The sequence below is a fragment of the Corvus hawaiiensis genome, chromosome 1 (assembly GCF_020740725.1).
Source record: "Corvus hawaiiensis isolate bCorHaw1 chromosome 1, bCorHaw1.pri.cur, whole genome shotgun sequence".
NCBI classification, from domain to species: Eukaryota; Metazoa; Chordata; class Aves; order Passeriformes; family Corvidae; genus Corvus; species Corvus hawaiiensis.
Window position 1 is genome coordinate 8,704,624 of NC_063213.1, and position 22,594 is coordinate 8,727,217.

At 40.2% G+C, this 22,594-nt stretch overlaps 1 protein-coding gene across 1 annotated transcript in view; it reads left to right on the top strand.

Moving 5' to 3' along the window:
• The window catches only part of UBE3C (ubiquitin protein ligase E3C), a 69,932-nt gene extending 57,963 nt beyond the window's left edge, over positions 1-11,969 (top strand). The window contains exons 20-23 of the mRNA XM_048326484.1: positions 6,506-6,694; positions 6,792-6,858; positions 7,704-7,834; positions 10,933-11,969. Coding sequence (XP_048182441.1) covers positions 6,506-6,694; positions 6,792-6,858; positions 7,704-7,834; positions 10,933-11,103 — 558 coding nt within the window. The 3' untranslated portion in view covers positions 11,104-11,969. The remainder of the gene's footprint in view (positions 1-6,505; positions 6,695-6,791; positions 6,859-7,703; positions 7,835-10,932) is intronic.
• Positions 11,970-22,594: the final 10,625 nt, after the last annotated feature.

Sequence of the window (22,594 nt, forward strand, 5' to 3'; positions counted from 1 at the left end):
TTGGAAGATCCTAAAATCTGGATTGCATTAAGTTTAAAATAATACCCTCAGATTTGGGGTTCCTAAAGCATACTAAAGGAGAGAGGCAACAGTTGCCTGATACAAGTAACGTTTAATATTAACCATGTGCCGTATGTCTTTTTCCTCCCTGGATTACACTCCCTGTGTGAAACCATCTGACCTGCACTGTCTTTAGAAAAACACTCAAAGACTTGAGATAAAGACGTGATGCAGTGTCGCTGTTGTACCAAGAACGGCGTAAAGAACCACACAAGTCCAAGTGCAGGAATAAAATGGTCCCATTTAATGGATTATAAATCTGTTTATATAACTTGGTTTGCAAGTGGTGTAATGCTATTGGTCGCTTGACCATCCACCTCTCAGAGTGATTGGTGAATGCTATGACACCCACTTCAAAATAGTTTCTTCAGTGTACCATCAGAAGACTGTGCATAACAAGTTTGCACCTGTGAGGTAAAGTCTTGGTTTACAAAAACCTCTACACTGTTTTCAGCTAGCTTGCATGAGAAAAGAAAACTTCACAGGATGCTGCAGAAGCTGGAAAATTCCTCTGCTTCTAACTTTTTAGTATCCACAATACAGATGTACCCAAAAGCACTCTTAGAGTGGCTGCTGTGTGGTACCATGTGCTCTGCCTGGCTGGTACTGAACTGAGGTCTGTAGCACCCAGAGGTTGGTGCAAAGCACACAAAATGGCAGTCTCCAGTATTATGTGGGATCTACAGCGATGGGGGAGAAAGTCTGAATTCTAAAACCATTTATTTAACTGCACTTAAAGTAATAGTTTTGTTGGTCACAGCTAACACAAACCCAGTTTAGTATCTAACTAAAATGAGGGCTGTGGCTGCTGTTTTCAAGATGTCTCATTTGTAATTGTTTGGTATAACTTCTGAACGAATATTTAATATATTAGTGAGTTACTGAGTAACTAGATGAAGTGTAAGTTAAAATAAATATTCTGATGCTGGTTTGCTGTTTTTATACTTGAAGAGAGAACATTCTACCCATGAAGTATCAGCCACCTTTTTATGAGGCTCACTGCATGTTACTGTAGTTCAACAGAACCCATTGGTTCTTGTCACTGTCTTCTGCCTTTCAATGCAACAAGTCTCTTTTTATGCTTCATTTCATTACCTTAATAAACATCATATGGATAAATACATTTTGTCTACTATTTGACTTGTAACCATTGCATACTAATTGATTGTGGCAAGGTAAGGCTAATTCACTTTGGGAAAGAGCTTAATTTGCACTCCTTATGTTCAATGTACATTATATGTAGTTTTCAGCTAAACAGCCACTTTAGTGTTTAATAAATTAGTGCCCAATAAATGCATCATAAATCTATCATTGTAAATAGCTGTCCTCATGGCAGCGTCCATCCACCAGTTGTGGCACAAAAGCATTATCTGCAATGAAAAACACATTCAAAAGGGGCTCTATTGCCTCTGTCAGTAATAGAAGGTAGAAATTCTATTATCAGTGTATTGATTCCAATCCTGTAATGTGCTTTTAGACCCCATTAAACTATTGTCAAAGTGCATTCACCAGAAGTTGAAAAAGGTACTTAATAATTTGCACATTAGACCTGCTAATTAGGGGAGCTATGCCATCAACCTTATCTTCCAACCCCAAATAGCTTTTGATAAAGATCTATCTAATGCAGTGATACCAGCCTACATTTCAACTGTTGGGTCTCCTGCAGAAAATGGTGGCCAGTAGCAAAGTCTCTAAGGAGGTCAGCCTATAGTTACAGACAGGTACCTTCAAGCAGCTGTGTAGATTGATTTAAGTTTTCCTCTTATCTTTTGGATGAGATGGTTATGAAAGGTCTGTAAGAATAACAAATTCAAGAAGACACCTTTCGTATTCAGACCTTTGTCCGTCCCTTTTTTCAGTGAGGAAGGCGAGTTTTGTGGCTGTCCAGGGGCAGAGGGAGATGCAAATAAACATTTCCTCTTCCTTCAGAAATGTTGGATACTGTACTCCAGAAACTCTTGTTTGAAAGTATCAGTCTCAAACACTGACACTTGAGAGTACATAGATCAGAAGTTGAGTATGATCAGAAGATTGCATAAATAAAAGTGTAAAAGCACAAACCCACAGAGAAGCACTATAATATATATGGCAGCAGTTTCTATGAAACCCATCTAGTGTAGAACTTGGTGTTGGGACACCTTCTTGGGCTTTTTAAACAGGTGTGAATGCCATTGCTGTCACTGAAAATATGCTGACTCACCAAAGGGAACTCGAGTTCTTTGCCTTTAAATTTCTTCGGGGGAAAATTTTAAAGCCTTAAAAATAGTTCTGAAAGTTTCCATCTTGACAACCTCTTTACTGGGTTACAGTGGCTTAGATGAATGATTTTAGAGGTTTTTCAGCAGCTAAGTAGTTAAGCTGAGGCTGAGCCTTCTCAGGCAGACTCATAACAGTTACAGAAAATGCATTCTTAGGCATTCATATGCAACCTCCTACTTGAACTCCTGCCTGAACATCTGGAAGGCAGGTGACAGGGAAAGAAAGGAAAAAAAACTTCATCGACTTATTTTCAAAATGGGGAAAAACTGTAGAGGTGATGTGACCAAAAGTGATCAGAGCCCAAGAGAAAAGATTTTCATCTTGTAGGAGTTCTTGGATATCTATAAGAGCTTTGTGAAATTGTGCTGGAGGTTCTGTGGTTCTGTGAAGAGATACATGTCTTATGTCTTCATACGGGACTTCTCTGTCCCGTTTTGGTATTTCCCCTTCATTTTGAAGATGCACTTTGTGAGTAGGGAATCAAATTTGTCTGAATGATCTGAGTACTTATTTAAATTACATCTATGGTTTGATTGCCTTTTAGTACATGCGATTTTGATTAAGAACCAAGTTAAAATGCTTTTTGTTTGTTTGTTTCAACTTAGATCTACAAAATAGAAGCTGAGGTGATGACACAGGGAGGGCTGTAGTGTGGCCTGTCCCGGGTTACCTGGGTTATTGTCTTGCCCCATCTAGTGGCCAAAACTGGATGGACAAAAGTAAAAATGAAGCTTATGAAGTGTTTAAGGTGTATTAAGTTGTGCTATGTTTCCTTTTTTTGAAAAGGAACTCTTGAACAATAATTCCTGACTTTTTAGAATTAAATGGGAATTCTAGAATAGTTCCTTTAATGCCATGAAACATTGAATGACTGAAAAGTGGCCTGCATCTACCTTTACTTTAGTTTTGTGCTTACCAAGTGTTACTGTTTTCTGTCTCCTGTTTTACATCCTTCTTAGCCTTTTTGTCATAATATATTTATTATTTGTGCTCTGTTATCCCTTTTGTTTTGGTGTTGGATGATACTTTGACAAAACAATGGTAAAATTAACCTCACACTGACAAACTCCGAAAAGGGATAGTTAGGTTTCTAGAAAACCCCAGGAAATGCAGTTAACAGAATGCTCTACCCTAGCTATGGCAATGCAGGGCTCTGGGGAGGAAGGGAAGCTACAGAAACATTGCTGGATCAGAAATCAAGATTTGCTACTTAAAAATGTAAAAATAAAAGGAATAATAGGATTTAAAACCAAAATAACTTTGTCCTGTTTTCTAAAAATAGTGGTCAGGAAGAGAACAACACCTTTTTTCCTTTGTTTTGCAGGAAGAACTTTATGGGGAGAGAATAGCTTTTTATTGTAGAATGAATACAGCTTTCCTGACATCCCTCGAGCACTGTGGAGCCAGTGCTATTACAATGCAAGTGTAAATTAATCTGTGTTCTGATTTCTGTTTTCTGGCCTACAGGGAAGGTCAGACGTTTTATTTCACCTAGTGCTGGGATGATCTTAAATCCAGCAGTTTTGTAGAACACCCTGCCAGTAGTTTCCCTTGGCTATTTTAGGAAGGAGATCAGTTCAAGCATGTTTTAGTGTAAATACTGAGCTTACAGAAATTACTGTGTGCACATAGAGGGATATCTATTAGGGTGTTGCTGGTGTCCATATTGTTAAGAGATGCTTGATGAGTTAGGTAATACAAATATGCTTTAATATGGCCTAATTCAGTGTGTCCATACCTCAGAGAGAGGGATTATATTAAATGGTATCAAAACCTCACGGAATTCTGCAGTTCTGCAAACAAGTAGAGAAAGTTTGTAAGGTAGTAAAATATTAGTAATATTGAGGTCACAACACTGATCTGTTCGTGTGCAACATCACTGGTTGCTCTGATCTTGTAAAGCTACAGAGGACAAGAATTTAAGAAGTAAGAGAAAGCTTTCTGATCTTGTTAGGCTTTGTAAAAGGTATTTTATAGGAGGAAATAAAAAAACCCTGTCTTTAGTTCCATGTAAAAGTCTCTGGGAAGATTAATGAAGTTGCTGCCCATAAGTAATAGATCATGGATATATTTGAAGAGGAAGGAAAGAGTTGTTTAAGCTCTTCAACATTGAAATAAGGACAGTGGGTATGAACAAACTTTACCGATTGAATTTGAAGTGAAAATGAGAACATTTCTTGTCAATAATTGGATTAATCTGATGATTAACTTTCCAGCGACAGTAGTAAAATTACTGCAGTGGGATGAAACACAGAGGAGAGAGCTTAGCAGTGCAGGGGCCCCTTCTCATCAGCTGTTTCCACTGTGGTATGGAACATGTCCCTTACTTCTATTAATACTCCTTGTGGACTTCACCAGTAAAAATACCCTCACCCTTAGGGCAGTCAGTGGCCCCAGGCACAGTCATGTACCCTCTGGAAATGGCCCTTGGCTGTGTCCCATGCCAGGCTCTGAGATGGGTGATCTCAGAGAGAGCCCTCCTGGGTCTTGTAACCCTGGTTCTTGTTGAAGGGGCCTTGCCCAAAGGGAGCACGATAATGTGTACAGGGTGTGAAATGGTGTCACCTACACTGACACCTTCCTCTTGCTTAATTCTTGCAGGAGTAGGGTGTAAGCATAATCAGTACCTGCATACAGACATGGAGTATTGATGAGTTTTTTTACTGTAGGCGCTAACAAAAGCCAGAAACTTGGAGCTGAAACATTAAAATGGGAAGGAAGACTTATAATAACACCTATTGTAATTCAGGTTGTGGTAGCTTATCAAAGTGCTAGATACTCCATCACAGGATTGCATATCTCTGAAAAATGTGCACTAACTCATCTGTGGATTTATTGAGTTAAATACAGGAATCTCTAGACAGAATCCTCTGGCCTGTGTTGTCTGAGAGGTCAGAATTCATAGATCTTAATGGTTTCTTTTGCCTTAAAGAATATGAATCAAGAAAAACTCTGAATGCTCAAAAGCACTGTGAATTTTTAATCATACCATTTTGCACATTTTGCTTAGTACAAGAACAGCTCACATTATTAGGCAGCATGTTAGAAAAGAAACTATTAATGTGTTTAATTCTCTGTGCTCTAAAGATGTCATCATTACTACATACTGAAGTGCACAGTTGGTTTAAATGAAGAAATTGGTGACTCCTGAGTGTAGGAAGAAAAAAAGAAACAAGAGTTCTGAAGAGTTCTGGAAGGTGACAGTATCTCAGCTTTTCAGGTTTTTTTAATTCTTCTCTGAAGTACTCTAGTAATACCTTCCAGTTGGGTTGCTGCTTAACAAAATTAACCTCATGTAGTAAAGAGTAGAATATATGAAGGCCTCTCCTGTTTTAGTAACAACTATCTTTGATCCTTGTTTATTTCTTAATGCAATTACAGTATCTTTAGTTTTGGGGTTTTTCTTTAAAAATTCTTCCACAATGAGGTACCTTGGTGTACCTGAAGGACAAAAGTTGAGCTTCCCAGTAGAAAAACAACCCTTAGGCTTGATTTGTTTGGTTGGTTTTTTTACTTTCGTTGAATGTACTGAGCGTATACAACAGTACATTTTCAACAGTATGAATTGTGAATGCTGAGCATTCTGCAAATCAGGCTTGTGTCATACTCTGAATTTTGACTCAGTGGATGTTGCTTTTACCATAATGTGACCCTGCAGAATTCACCAGCCGCAGACAGTTATTAGGGAAGAGCCCATCCAGGTAAGCACAGCTTCCCTAATCCAGCTGCAGGGAGAGTGTTCTGTGTGAGCTCTGTGCTTTTACAGGCTACTCTCTCTTCCAGGGTACTTAGCAGTGAAGCTGGGGCAAGCTTGCCGAGGAAGGTATTTTCACCTCAGTTCTTGTCTGACTTACGTTGGTGAATTTGGTGTTACAGACGGCTCCTATAAGAGAGCTCTGACTGTGCTGAGTCTGCTTTCTGGTGATAACCCATGGGACTGTGTGATGAGCTGCATTGGCAGCTGGAGCTCTGGGTGCACAGAATGTGCTCTTACACATAACCAGAAAAAACACCTATCTTTGTAACTCCTCGTAATCTTCTATCTTAGTTTGGGGTGAATATTCTGAGTGTATTCTAGTCAACTTCAAATGGATACATCACTTCCTAGAATGTTTTGCAGCCCCATGTCACGGTTGGAGCAGAGCAGTGCAGTTTATCAGGGTGATGGGAATTGCTATGTTTGTAGGTGGTTGAGCTGAAGCCCGGTGGAAAGGACATTCCCGTCACCAGCGCTAACCGGATTGCGTACATCCATCTGGTGGCCGACTACAGGCTGAACAAACAGATCCGGCAGCACTGCCTGGCTTTCCGTCAGGGGCTGGCCAACGTGGTGAACCTCGAGTGGCTTCGAATGTTTGATCAGCAGGAAATACAGGTACTTCTCCTTAAAGCTGCAGAAAACAATGGCTCTAAACAGAAATAATTGCTGATTTTTGCCTGTAATGTAATGGTCTCATTTCCTTTGCCATTAGGTTCTGACTTCTGGTGCACAAGTTCCTATTAGTTTGGATGACCTTAAATCTTTCACAAACTATTCAGGTAAGCATATTTTGCTTAAGTAAAAAAATCTATTATAACTGACTTGGGAATAAATGAACTTGCTTTTTATCTTGCCTTTTAAGAAAAAGTTGCAGGGCAATTCTTGTTACTTTTGGCCAAATTTGGTAGATGGGACTAAATTTCAGAACATTGACTAAAATTCCAACACAGTTTTATAAATGCTGGGAAACTGAGATATACAGTTTATTTTATTCACACACTTAAATGCAAGTTTATAGCCAGATGATTCAAGGGTGTTTCTTTTCTAAATTAAGTTAGTTGATGACTGTGTCTGGTTGATCTGAAAACAAGTCTGCAGATGACTTTGGGGATAGCAGTTTGTACCACCACATTCAGATACGTACTATTTCTCAGGCAGTCTGAAGAGAAAGATCATAGTTTTAGCTTGTAAGAATTTTTTCCCTGCATTTATCATGAATGTAATCAAAATGTAGCTACCAAGTCATCAGTTCACATCTGGGCTTACTTCAGGGTAAGTGGATTCATTCAGTAACATCCTGGGTCTTGCAGATTTTGTGCGTTCTTGGAGTGAAAAGGCAATAATCCGAAGTTACTAGCTAAATGCTAAACTAAATAAAATTAATTTAAAATTCGATTCAGTGAAGAAAACTGCATTTAAGAAGCTGAGGGATATAGTAGCCATAGGTAAGCAATGAAACTGAAATTGCAGGGATCAGAGACTTGTAGGTACTGGGAGTTAGCAATACAAGCCTGCTGGTTATAATATTTTCCCCAGACTTTTCAAGATTGATGCTAGGTTTTCTGAAGAATTTATTTCTTACATAAAAATATTCTAGCTGTAAATCATTTAAATCTCATTGTAGGTGGCTACACAGCAGACCATCCTGTAATTAAAATATTCTGGAGAGTTGTAGAAAGCTTCACTGATGAAGAGAAACGTAAACTACTCAAATTTGTAACGAGCTGCTCTCGACCACCTCTTCTGGGGTTTAAGGTATGTCTTCTGGCGTCCTGGCAAGCTTTTAGAAATGCTGCAGATGTTGATCCAAGTTTTTCTTGTCTAGGAATCTACAATTTGAGAATACTCATCCGTGACTACAGAAATAGCTTCAATGTTTGCATTTGCATGTATAATAAGTACAGTTTTAAAATATGTAATGAAGTGTTCTGCTGCTTTCCATTTTAACTGCGAAATTTGATAAGCTTACAGACCCATTGATTAGAGCACTTGCTGCATGTGATGGAAGGTCCTTGCTGCCATTTCATGTTACTGTGCCGAAGCAGAATTGCTACCAGTTTGAAGCAAAACATTGAGTTAAGCATAGTGCCTTCTAAGTCAGGCAAAAGAGAATTTAGGATATAAAAGCAGCTATTAAATTTGATCCTCTTAAATTAACCATTTGAAGCAGGACATACATTGTCTTCTTTTCTAATTCCCATTTATCTGCTTATAGGTCACAGCTCATTACCCTTAGTAGCAAAATATTTAGTTGCTGTCTCCAGATTGCTATTTACAGGGAAGCTTAAGTATGAAGAAAAATTTTCTGTACTGCTAATGAAACTAAAGAGAGACCAAGGCAAGGTGAAGACATTTTGAACCTAAGTTGTGGGGATATTCTACCCATGAATTTCACTGGACTGCAAAATTTTGGCTAAGAACCAGACATCATGTCATTTCCCCTAAAATGTGGGAACACTGAGTGCTGTGGAGTGGTGTTGCCATGTGGATAGGCAACATCCTTCATCTTCAACATCTGTAATCTGTAGCTCAGTTACACTCCTTTTATAGACACCCGGGATTGGAACTGGCACTTTCAGTTGGTAACTGGTCTGACTGTTCCCTGTGTCAACTTCAGGATGAAATGAGTCATTTCTTAGACTCCCAAAAACATGCTAAGTAGATCCCCTTTAACACTAAAGACTCTCCATAGATTTGATACGGAGACAGTGGAGATGGCTTTTGAAACACATGAATCCTGTCTAGGGTATTTGTTGATTGATTTATGTGATTCCTTATTTAAAAGTCTGCAGGCATTTCTCCTAAACTCCCCAGGTCCGTGTGATTATCACTGTACAGTATTCTAGCAATGAATGGGATTTTACAGGACAGCAGGAAGAGCAATTGGAAAACTCTGGGATGAGACCAAGATAAAACAGTGCACGTCAGTCACGTGAGGAAGGGAGAATTGGGAAACAACTGGGGAAACCATTTAAGCAGAAGTTCCCATTTGTTGTCATCCTCTTTTAATTACAAGGGGAGGGGAGGAAGTGCAGATGTAGGTACCCAGCTTTGAGGTAGCCAGTGTGACATTTGAAGAGATGGAGGAAGTGAATCGAAAGTCTAAAGATATTAAGGCTGACAGTGACACATTTGAAAGAAGCTAAATGTGGAAAGCTGAAGTTTGTGCATTCTCTTGGGAGATGGGCCACAAACTGACTGTAACATATGTGGCTAGGAAAAAATGGAAGCAAATTAGGCACCAAATTTTCGGCATGAAAGCAGTAAGTTAAAAGATGAATTCACTGAACAAGGGGCTTGCATGCTCAGCCACATGCAGCAGTGTTGGCAGAGGAAGTAGCTGAAAGGGTGTTAGAGCTGCTCTGCTGGGCAGTACCGCAGGGCGGCTGCAGCAGGACCTGTTTCCAGGGATTTACCTCCAAACCACGGGCTTGCCAGGAAGTGTCTGCCAGAAAGGGCAGTGTGTGACTGGTATTGTCATCATCAGGAATGCCTTCATTGCCCATGACAGTGTGGTGTTTGGAGCTTTGAAGGTGCAGACTGTGAAGCCACGGGAGTGCTGAGTATTACCAGCTAAGTAACTGTGGGAACATTTTTTTGTTGATGTGAGACATGAGCACAAACCATCTTCAAAATGTGTTTGCAGTTTTAGCGTGTGTGTATTTTTCTGAGAGAAACACAGTTTCTGGTTCTCACTCTGAAATTTTCTGTGTAGGCTTTATATTGTGGGACCAGCATGTTTTCTTCAAGTTGGTGCACGTTGATTTAAGATTAGGAAATACCTTGATGATCGCAGTTCATAAATAACACAGTCTAGCTTTGCATCATTTAAAAATTCTAAACTTTCATTGCCAGAGTCAGGTTCAGAATAACACTTACTAAAGCTAATTAAAGTTTAATAAGTTTAATAAATGTGATTGTTACAGACAAAAAAAAAAAATCATTAAAGTGTGGTTGAAAATTGTTAAGTTCCAATCAGGTCACATAATAAATCGATGATACTTTTCCCTTCCAAACCATTGCAGTTTCCCGCTGTACAGTATTTAATTATGCAACAAATGGTGCCCTTGGCATGGCATTTCAATTTAGAATTCCATTTTTAAAGCTAGAGTAGGGGAATTCAATTAACATTTTGAAAGGAACACTAAAAATGCAACATTTTAGCCGTGAAATACTTTTAAGGCCTCCATTTGAACAATAATTTAGCTTAGAATCTCACTGACCTTTTGCCTTTGGAACTGGAATTTTTTTCCAGTTTCTAAAATCAGAACTTTTTAACCTCAGGCAATCATTTGATAAATGAATACTTTCTTGCCAGCAAAAGCGGTGCTTTGGAGGTAACAAATAAATATATTTTCCGCTATACTCTTTCTTGGAAGAAGATAAATGGGATACTTTTTAAAAAATTAAACATTGCATACAAAATGTCTTTAAAGTGTGTCCTTCAGATCAGTAGTTAACACATCAGAAGAATAATCAGGGTGTGACAAGTCTATGTCATTACAGACTCACTATGCACATTGATTGTATGTTTTTGTAGCATTGTAAATTTGTACGCTAGACTGTATGAACAATAACAAATCATTGTATTTTCCTTAGAATCACATAAATTGCTTTGTGTGTTGCAAATTAGTGGATCTTGTTGGGACAAGGCAGAGGGAGACACTATGCAATTCAAGAGTGGTTTTGGTGCTATGAGGAATGAAAGAAAAGCCATTTGAGTGTCATTGTGACAGGTTTTCATCTAGTGGTTTACTTCATAGAAATGTATGCCAGCTGCTACAGGGTAGATTTTGGCTTGTATACCTTTTTTTGATACGTGGTTGTTTTTTTGTTTCGGTTGCATTTTCCAGGAGTTATATCCTGCATTTTGCATTCACAATGGAGGATCTGATTTAGACAGGCTGCCTACTGCCAGTACCTGCATGAACTTGCTGAAGCTTCCCGAGTTCTACGACGAGAATCTGATGCGAAGCAAGCTCCTCTATGCCATTGAATGTGCTGCTGGATTTGAACTCAGCTGAGCCCAACTGATGCTGATTTGGATGATCTGCAGAGGAACGAACCAGTGCCTACTCTATAAGCAGCACCCATACCCAAGCAGTTTTAAGGGAGTTCTGTCTACATTTCTGCAGTTCTTGTGTTTTACCAAATGCCCTCGGATAGGTTTCATTTCTAAACATGATTTCTTAGTTAGCTTTCATTACTGAATATTGCATTGACATTGCTTTATGACTCAAAACAATGAATGCTGTGTGCAGCGTGGCTGATTTCTGTGTTTATGTGAAGAAAGAGCACATTTAAAGAACAGTGACATCTCAGTGAAATTAACCAAAGATGAAGCTTTGGCTTTGTGCTGTTCAAACATAAATAATTTTGCAAACTGGCAATAAAGTTGTGTACTCTACGGTGCATTGGGATGAGACAGGGCTAACATCCTGTAATTAGTCTTTTAGATGGAAGGCAAGCAGATGTTTGCAGATATCCCAGAACTCAGAGGATGAAAATGCTCATTACTGACAACCTAACAACTTACGCTGTAGAGTTGTTTACTCTATCATCATAGAGAGATGGGCAATCACCAACCATATGAAGTTCAACCAGGGGAAGTGCAGGATTCTGCCCCTGGGATGGGGCAGCCCTGGATGTGTGTACAGACTGGGGAACGAAAGGCTGGAGAGCAGCTGTGGAAAGGGACCTGGGGGCCCTGGTTGGTGGCAAGTTGAATGTGAGCCAGCAGCGCCCTGGCAGGCAGGAGGGCCAAGCGTGTCCTGGGGGCATCAGGCCCAGCATGGCCAGCCGGGCAATGGAGGGGATTGTCCTGCTCTGCTCTGGGCTGGGGCGGCCTCACCTGAAGTCCTCGGGGCAGCTTTGGGTGTCAGAATATAAAGAAGACATGAAGCCATTAGAGAGCATCCGGAGGAGGCCATGAGGGTGGTGAAGGGCCTGGAGGGGAAGCCGTGTGAGGAGAGTCTGAGGTCATTTGGTCTGTTCAGCCTGGAGAAGAGGAGACCCGTTGCAGTTACAGCTCCTTATGAGGGGAAGAGGAAAGGCAGGCACTGATCTCTGGTGACCAGTGACAGGCCCTGAGAAACCAGCATGGTGCACTGGATTGGGGAAGGTTTAGGTTAGGTATCACGAAATGGCTTCTCACCCAGAGGGTGGTTGGGCACTGGAACAGGCTCTCCAGGGAAGTGGTCACAGCCCCAAGGCTGACAGAGCTCAAGGAGCATTTGGACAATGCTCTCCGGCACTTGTTGTGACTCTTGGGGTGTCCTGTGCAGGACCAGGAGTTGGACTGGATGATCCTGATCGATCCCTTCCAACTCAGCATAGTCTATGATTCTGTTTTTGAACTGATTTTGTTTTATACTACCTTCCCTCAAGATGGTAGGCACTGAGATAAAATGGGTGTAATATTGCATTTGTGCTTTCTGAAACACCTCGAAGAAATAGAATTTGCATTATTTTAAGTTCAACCTTTGCTGCATCCTTATCACGTGGACACTGTTCTGAATGGATGTGACTTTCCAGGTTTTTTTCTGTTCTGTTTCTGTCTTTTGTGCCAGGTTGGTTGGTTGATTTTAAATGAATCAGTCTCCTATTGCATACACAGTACATAGAGAAATCATCACTTTGGAAAAATATATCTGTAATAATTATTAAAATTATTTGAACCAAAGTTATCAGGCTTTATCTTTTATATTTGAAGCCTGTGGTGGTCACATTCCTTTTCCCTATCATTTCTTTCCATCTTAAATACCATATCTGTGCCGTAGACACTAATCAAATTAACTTTTTTTGGTGATTAAGCAGCTTTTATATCCATTTCCCTGCAGTATTTCTGCTGAGAACAGTAAGTGGGAATATGCTGCTTAATATAATTTGATATCTAGAGAAAAAATTGCTTTCATATGGAAGGAGCTGATCCTCTAGTAGTAGGCACATTGTAGGGTTTCGTATGCAAACTGCAGTGAGTTTAAAAAAGGAATTACAGTTCAGACTGTAAGATTCGTAAGTCCATCCCTCTGAACTTTGCTTTTATATTTTAAATCATTGAAAATTACAATCAAGTTTGTATTCATCTCTTATGCAAAAAAATATTTTGCTGTTACTGGAAACTCTGCTGGATTTCCTATTTAATAAGCAGTAACCAGCAATATCCTTTTAAATGTGGGGGAACTGAGTGGTTTTAAGATGTTTACTAGTAACCATATAAAAATGTATAATTTCTTAATTTGGGTAATAAATGAAGTGTTAAAATACTATTTGTAGTCTTGATGTACAGAAATAAAATGATTGGTTTTCTTTTTGGTTTTGCTTTAGGCTTTTTATTTATGTTAAATGTTACATACCCAACCTATTCTTTATCCCAAATTCTTTTTTGTATATTTTTCTACATAAATTATGGAACTTGTAAAAAAGTTGAAAAAGAGATCGGTAATAGTGAAACTGCCTCCCCCTAATTGCAAAACCTGAACACTTCTTTTAGATGGCATTATTTATTTTAGAACCTAATGCTTTAAATATTTTGAGATTATTTTTCAATTCCATTATTTTGCTACATTGGGTAGTGTTGTATCTGTATTTTGTAAAATTAAATTAAATTTTTCTATTAAATATTTGTATTTCGAAGATTGTGTTGGAGTCATGCCAAGTACTGGTGACTGGTAATGTCCACTTTGTGCTTTTGAAAAGGAACCAGTGCCCACTAGTGCTGTCTGTGGCCAGGAAAGCAGCAGGTGCCACAGGGCTGGGGGAAGGGTGACTTGCACAGAGCTGTAATTGCAGGAATCACCGAACTGCAGAAACCGTCAGGAGAGAACTTGAGTTTGCTGAAAATACTCTGATGTTTTATTTCTTCAGTGTGCAGCACTCGGTGCTCTTGTTTGTGTGTCCTGTACATGAGGTGTGACACTCTGGCACAGGCAGGGCATCAGAGCAGTTGTAGCCCACATTTCACTGTGTGCAGGCTGGAGCTCTGTGCAGCTTCACCACCTTCAGAATCCAGACTGCAGTGAGAGGAGAGTGGGGCTTTTCTTTGGCAACCAGTGCTTCCAGCTCTGCCAGCTGTTTTCAGAGAGGCAGGACGAAGCATGAGTTCCTGCTTTTCAATGATCTATTGCTGGATACTTTAAGGAACGGGAGATAAAGGTGTGAGAGGTAACATAGGCATGTCCTGAGGAGCTGGGGAGTCGAAATGATCTCTTGTAGCACTTATGTAGCAAGAATTGTTTCTGTATGAAACTGGATTTTGTGGATTTTAAAAGAAGAGTGAACTGTCTCCCTGTTGTGATGCTCCCAGAATTTAGGTAGGCAGAGGCAAGAGCACTCTGCATGCAAGCAACCTGAAATACCATTGTAGATTTGATCATCATAACTACAGCAGTAATAATTATGAGTTTGGGGTTGGTTTCTGTACAAGACAGCCCTTCCTTAAAGTAAGTTTCTGTACTACAGTGTTTCATCCTCCTAGTTCAGTACTTGCTTTTTGAAAAAGCAAGCATTTTCTGATTGGATTTTGTTTTCAAGTAAGTTTGGGTTTGTAATTTTGTAACCTGTTCTAAAAACAGTTTTGTCAAGGTCTATATGATGGAAGAGTTCACAAATTTTTCATCTCTACAAAGTTCAAAGGCGTTAAAAGTTGAATAAAGACATAAAATTAGCACTTGGTCTCTTTATTTCAATGAGGTTTCTTTCCAGATGGGGGCTTAGTCCTATTACGTGGATTAAAAAAAATAAAGCACAGCAAACCAAACCAGGAGTAATGAGCCTTGTCCTTTATCTCTGTTGTCTTCTGTCATGGTCCTGAAAGCTAGACTTGTATAAATCCCACAAAACTGATTTCTAGGGAACATTTATGTATCTGCAGAAGATGAAGGATTTTCCTCCAGTTTCATGTGTAAACACTGAGCTGACAGAAGTTTGATTTGAATAAGGAGGATATCTTCAGGTATTTTTTGGGGAGGTGCTCCATGATAATAATATAAAAGAGCTTCCTGATGCTATTAGTAGAAATGTTGACATTTTTTTGGCATCACTTGAGTAATATAGCACAAACATACCTAATTTAATCCTATAAAGGGGTTTGGAATTCAGAGAAAACACTTTTGAGTGCAGTGAGCTCATACATTTCAGTTTCTACCAAAATCTATTAGTTAAATGCCAGTGAGACAGCACATACTCTTATCACCTAAGAAATACTTACTAAAAATAGTACAGCACAGAAAAAAGAAAAAAAAAGAGGAATGTTTTGTTGGACCTGTAATATTTGCTCATATACATGAATCTGTGATAATAATGGTTTGTGATGTAAATGCTTGTTACTTTTTTTTATGATGCTTTTGCCTGTCAGTGAAGGAGAGAAGAAATGAACATGGTCTGTAAAACTGATCAGGATATCTATATTTTTATTGACTTATGCTTTTGTGAATAAAATAATTTGAGTTTTCTTGAAACTCTGCAGAAACACTCTTTCATTTTTTGCAGCAAATTGGGCAGTCTCTTGTTTAAGATTGATAGTACTGACTAGGTTCTAAAAGAATCTAATATTAACTGCTTGTTGGTCTTGAAGTTAGTACTGTTGGAACTGGCTGCCCATGCCAGTGGTGGGGTCACTATCTCTGGAGGGATTTAAAATCCCTGGAGATGTGGCACTGAGGGACATGGCTCTGGTGGGCTGGGCAGTGCTGGGTTAATGGTTGGACTCAATCACCACTAAGGTCTTTTCCAACCTAAACATTCCTATCTATGGTTCTACTGCTTTGGGATGGTTCATATCTTCAGCTTTCGAGCTGTGATTTCCCACTCTGCCAAGGAAGGTGCAGCTGTGAGTTTTCCCTTTGTTTAAGGGTGTCTTTCAAACAGTGCACTTGCTCTGCTTTGTAAAAACTTCTTCAGAATCTTTGGAAAAAATAAAACTGCCAAAGTCTGAGAAGCTGTGATTCATAGTGAAGAATGCTACTCTGTCTGCAAACACATACAAAAATGTCTCTTTCAGCTTCTGGAATTTTAGCACATGTGGGCCCCTTTGAAGGTGCAATTTAATTTTTATCTCCTTTGATAATTAGGCTTATCTGCTTCCCTTTGCTTATTTATTATTGTCATTGCTAAATAGACTTTTAGATCCACTTTAGTATTTATAAAGTTAGTATTGTTCATATTTGTTTTTGAATACTTAGAGCACATATGCTTCAGCTTACCTGCTACTAAAAACGTAGTAAATGTAAAATTACAGAAAACTCCTCTTGTAGGGCATTTCATAATTTGTAACATTAATAAAAACACAAATGCCCAGATATCTGGCCTGTTTTTCAGTATGTATCTAGTAGTCTGGAAAGGGCATTAAATTTCTCTTGTGTGTAGAGAGACAACACAAGGCAAAAAGTGATGATGAAGTTACACCAAATTAATCCATTACAGAGAACACAATGGCTGGAGTCAGGAGGAATGTCTGGAGATCACCTACTCCAACCCCCAGCTCAAAGCAGGGTCACCTACAGCAGGTTGCTCAAGACCTTCACCTGTTGAGTTCTGAATGTCTTCTTGAATGGAGAATCCACAGGTTCTCTGGGCAACCTGTTTTCAGTCTTCAATTAACTTCACAATAAAACATTTTTGATCAGGTTTAAACACATTTCTTGTATTCCAGTTTGTGCCCATTGCCTCTTTTCCTGTCACTGGGCAATACTAAAGATTCTGAGGCTTCTCCAGGCTGAACAACTTCAGCTCTCAGCCTTTCCTCATATGACACAGCCTTCTGCCCTGCTTGTTAGTGAACCCAGCAGCATCTTCAAAATACCTTTTGTGGACTTTGACATGACTGGGGACCAAGCAGGTAACACTGAATCTCTTCCTTGTCAGATCCTGTGGTTGTTAATCAGTGGCACTTACCAGGTAGGGTTGGATTTAAGACTTTTATAAGTTTCCCTGTCCACAGCTCTGCAGAATCATACATTCTGTTTGCAGAGTTGGTTCATGTATTTATAGGAGCAGCATGCTCAAATTTCCTACTATATTTAACATCATTCTTTTCTGCATTCCCAGAGCAGCTGTTTGTTCATTCTGTGCAACATTTAACTGAAAGTAGTTTTGCATTATTTCTATTTTATTCTTTGTTTATAGTTACACATAGTTCTTGACTGCTGAAGAAAGAAACAAGCATTCACCAGATGGTGTTATTTCAGAACCTCCTGCTACTGCTGCTTGCCCAAATGTTAGACCTGGGAAAAGCATCTCTCCTCAGTTGCTATGTAGTTTTGCTGTATGTTGTCAAACAAACCTTCTGAAGGAATTGTTTCCTTCTAGCCCTTGTCTCTTTACTTGAGAATAATCGTTTTCCTTACAGCTCTGTTTTTCTTTTTCCCCTCTTTCAGGCAAACAGCAGCAGAGCTCAAAGTTCTGCAGAGATATTTTAGTTATAATTATCTGGTAGATCTATCTGGCTATTGATGAAAAATGACATAGAATTAACTAATACTTGGCATTGTCACATGGACAGAAAAGCGTACCCCTGATCAAGTTAATGAATATAAATGCTGATCAAGCTGTCCTTGCAAAGGATAAGCACTTGGCATAAGCTGTGAGATCATCTGACTGCCCCCAATAGTTCCTGGGTTGTTGTGTGAAGACCCAAAATAATCAGCAGAATACATATGATATTTCCAGGGGAATTGGCAAAAACATCAACTATCCTGAAGCAGTTTAACCACTTTCAAAAGCACCCACTTGGCTCAGGCTTTTGCTCACAAAGGAGTCCAGATAAACCTGCAGCCTGTAGATTACCTAAGACACACTGTACCAATGAAAATTGAGGTTCTGCTCGGCAGGAAAACACTGGAGAATGCAAGTGAAAATGGGTTATTTTGTGCCTTTAGTGCTTCTACTGAAAGTTTTAAACACTAGGTGTATTGCCCATATTTCAAGTCTAATTGTTTCTGATAAGCTATCAGCAAAAAGTTAATGCTTACATTTAATTAAGTGGCACTTTCCAGAATTACTTTGCCAACAATACTATAATTAGATGACATGAGAACAGTCTTTGATACATATGCTCATATTCTTTGTTAACACCAAAAATAGAATCTGTAAATCTGTAAATAGGAAAACTGGATGCATTAAGCAGCAGGGCAGAGCAGCAGGCCGGGAAGGCTACAGCCATTACCACCTCAGGAGGACTAATATTAATGTCTCTCTAATGCAGCATTTTTAAGCATTTCTTGTGTTCTGATGGGCTTTATATAATTGACCTCCATAAATCATAAAACATGGTTTAAAAAAAGAATCTGGGAACTATGTGAATTGCTAATACCTCCTGGAATGCTGCCACGTTATTTCCATCATTAGGTTATAGCTACCAGTTAGGCCTGAATTCATCTCACTTAAGGCATCTGTGAGGTGGCTGTCGAGACACTTGTGGAGAAAAGGCAGCCCCGGGACAGAGCTCGGGTGGGCGGTTCCTTCTTTACTGAAGCACATCTCCAAAGAGGGTGGAATGAACTGTGCCCTGGAGGTGCCCACTCCTCCTCTCTCTTCACAGTCAATGGCCTTAAACTGGATGTTTAACTTTGAAACAGCTGAAGTTAGCTGAAGTGACCAGACCTTTTACTCATGTTCCCAAGGGAGAGTTGAAAGTTCTTAAACAATTAAGATTCTTTGATAGCAGCATTTATTCTGACTCAATGACTCAGCACTTGGATATCAGCCTGAATCTTTGATACCAGCTTTAACAGACCCACCAGACCTTCTTTTGTTATTGGAATGTTGATGCTCTGCCAGCAACATCAGATTTAATGCCCCTTAACACAGTACTCCAGGCTTCTGCTGCAAGCAGCTAGCCATAAAAACATAGGGCACTTTGACTTCACACTTTTGCAAATACTTTTGAAGGTTTTCTGAATCTAAAAGCTTTTCAGTTTTATTAGTCCTATAAATAGATCTAATTAAACATGTTAATGAGACAGTTATGTAATCCTTTTGGATTTCAGTAAAAACCTTGGATACTGTCTCTCCCAGGATCCTTCTGGACAAAATGTCCAGCACACAGCTGGATAAACACATCATGTGAAGGGCGAGCGACTGGCTCACAGGTCGGCACAAAGGGTTACAGTGAATGGGGTTACACCAGGCTGGTGACCTGTCACTACTGGGCTTCCACAGGGCTCCAGCCTCAGCCCTGTGCTCTTCAACATCCTCATAAACGACTTGGAAGCAGGACTGGAAGGGAAACTTAAGTAAGTTTGCCAAGGACACTAAATTGGGAGGAATTGCTGACTCCCTTGAGGGAAGAGAGGCCTTGCAGAGACCCAGACAAATCAGAGGGCTGGGCAATCACCAACCATATGAAGTTTAACAAAGGGCAAGTGCAGGATTCTGCACCTGTGATGGGGCAACCCTGGATGTACTGACAGACTGGGGAATGAGAGGCTGGAGAGCAGCTGTGGAAAGGGACCTGGGGGCCCTGGTTGATGGCAAGTTGAATGTGAGCCAGCAGTGCCCTGGCAGGCAGGAGGGCCAAGCGTGTCCTGGGGGCATCAGGCCCAGCATGGCCAGCCGGGCAATGGAGGGGATTGTCCTGCTCTGCTCTGGGCTGGGGCGGCCTCACCTTGAGTGCTGGGGGCAGTTTTAGGCACCACAATATAAGGATCCAGAGAGAGTGATCACAGGAAGGCTACAGAGATGGTGGAGGTTGTAGAGGAGAAGCCCTGTGAGGAGCAGCTGAGGTCACTTGGTCTGTTCAGCCTGGAGAAGACTGAAGGGAGACCTCATTGCAGTCTAGAACTTCCTCCTGAGGGGAAGAAGAAGGGCAGACACTGATCTCTTCAAGATTATTCATGTCAAGATGATTTCAGGTGGAATGCTTGGTCATTTACCAAGGTCATTTACCACCACCAAGGGGAGCCTGAACCACAGGTGGGAGGTAGAAACTTCTTCCTTTGGTAGGAGGAGTCTGATGGATGCTGGCTTAGAGGCAACCTCAGCCTGGAGTCTCTGGAATTACTTCCCCCCAGTCCTAAAACTGAAATATGAATAGGAGTTTTTTAGCTGTTACCTCTGTCCCATTGTTTCCTAGTGTCACCAAACCTATGGAGGTTCCGTGGCACTCTCTGCCAGCCCGAGCTGCCTCCTGCAGTGATGGTGAGATTGGCTTCTGCAGGGTGCAGTACCAGAGCTGAGCAAACCTGGTGCTCACAAGTGTGAGGGGGAAAATCTCAGAACAGGGGCACTGGGGAGATTCACGCAAGTGGCTCTGCAGAAGCTGGCTCAGGTCACATGGGGACCCTGTAACAGAGATCAGAAAATTAAATAACATGTCCAATATAAGCAAACTTCCAAAAGTAAATAATTCTTGTTACTGTTCAGTGTTAGAAATAATTGGAGCTATCAAAGATCGTAAGTTGAAAAAAAAGAGGTGCCCTAATAAATGATATTTGTAATTGGTGGCTCTGCAAACTGCCCATTCTGCAAAGTCTTGGGAAATGTCTTCAAGACAAGCATAAACCAATTAAAATATGTTCTGAATTGAAAAAAAACCCAAAACTACACAATCTTTTGTTTCCATCTATAACTTTGTTAGGAAACATTTATTTACATTCTTGGTGTTTTGCTGTAGAAAATGCCAAACTGCATCTTGTACAGCTCGCCCTGCCCTCAGCTGTGAGCAGGCACTTCACCTTCTCATACCTTCCTTTCTTCAAATGCAAAATTGGTCTCTACACCTTCCCAAATAGCATTCCTATATCTGAAGGATGCTAAAGCAGAGCTATGCTGTCTAGAGTCAGAACAGTGTTAGAAAAGCTACGGGCAAATTAACATAATGATAACAATTGTGTTAAAGAAGCCATGGTCCTGGTTGCATTGATGCAAGCAGTGTTTTGATTCCAGCGCTGTAGTTCCACATGGAATCATGCTTCTTTGCTTGCTTGGATAAACAGAAAGTTTTATGGTTGGCATCCATCATACCTTAACTGTAATATAAAATCTGCTCTTTAAACTACTAAAGCAAAGAAATTGCCTCATGAAACTTCTGTCTTGTTTACTGCAGCTCAGGTTTTAGGACTCTTCATACTTTTTTTCTCCCTGTAATTGGTTATGAAAGGTTGGGGAAAAACCTTTATTTCCACATGAAAAAATGTTTAAAGGATTAAATCAAAATTTTATATGGTCTCCTCCCACATCACACAGTACTGACCTGACTTTGCACTTGCCAGGCTGTGAATCCTTTGAGGTCTGAACCTCACCCATTAGGAAGAGCCAGTCTAACCTACTAATCCTTTGGGTCTTTTCTTTCGAAGTGGATCAACAACTTGGACTTCACAGCTACTTGCTGATGAGAAACTAGTAATGGAGTGAGGCGTCTCTTTGATCTAATTTTGAAGAATTGTTTCCATGACCACAACTTAGCATCAATAATCAACAATATTTCTTTTGAACCTTGTGTTTCCCCAAAGCACCAAGCCTGTACTTAGGGTTGTCCTACTACTTGTCCTGCTGTTTTGTTTTACGTTTTCCTCTGCATTATTCCAAGCTGGCTTTTGTCTTTTTGAACTGACCCCACTCCCACACAAACACTTCCTAAATAATGAGTAGCCTTTTAATTGACTTTATTTGGGAAGCACACATTTTAGGCGTGGAAACTCTCTAACTTCACTTTGGTGATCTATAAATTAATGCCTCCACTTTTTAGATAAGGGGCAATAATTTTACAGCAATTTAAAGCATGGATGAAGTCCACATTTTAAAAATAGAATAATAACTTTGCTGCCCTATACTTTGCTCTCAGCCATGGCACTCAGAAAACCACATACTCAAATATAACCCAAAGGATGCTCCAATACATTCACCCAGCGCAGGACTCTGTTCAGGTGCTACATGGAGAGAGAGGAATCTGGCCTCAAAGGAATTGTGTGCCAGAGTTACAATTTTTGAGACTACAATTAAACATGCAACGGGGAAGAAATTTTGTCGTCTCACCTCTACCAGCCAAACTCATCTATTCAGAGTGTTTCTTAAAATTATTAGTTGTTTTTTCACCTTTTCCTACACCACCACACCCAGGCATCACTTTCTGCATTTCCCCTCACAGAATCCCAGAATGGGTCAGGTTGGAAGGGACCACAGTGGGTCATCTGGTCCAACCTCCCTGCTCAAGCAGGGTCATCCCAGAGCACATGGCACAGGATTGTGTCCAGATGATTCTGGAATATCTCCAGTGAGGGAGACTCCACAGTGTCTCTGCACAATCTGTTTCAGTGCACGGTCACCTGCACAGTAAAGAAGTTCTTCCTCACGTTCAGGTGGAACTTCTGTGCAGCAGTTTCTGCCCATTGCCTCATCTCCCGTTGCTGGGCACGACTGAGCAGAGCCTGGTCCATCCTCTTGGCACCCCCAATTTCCGAGAGTACAATAAGACACAAAAGGGGAAGAAATTTTGTCATCTCACTTCTAGCAGCCAAACGCACCTATTCAAAGAGTGTTTCTTAAAATTTCTCTTTTCGGTTTTTTTCTTCTCCTTTC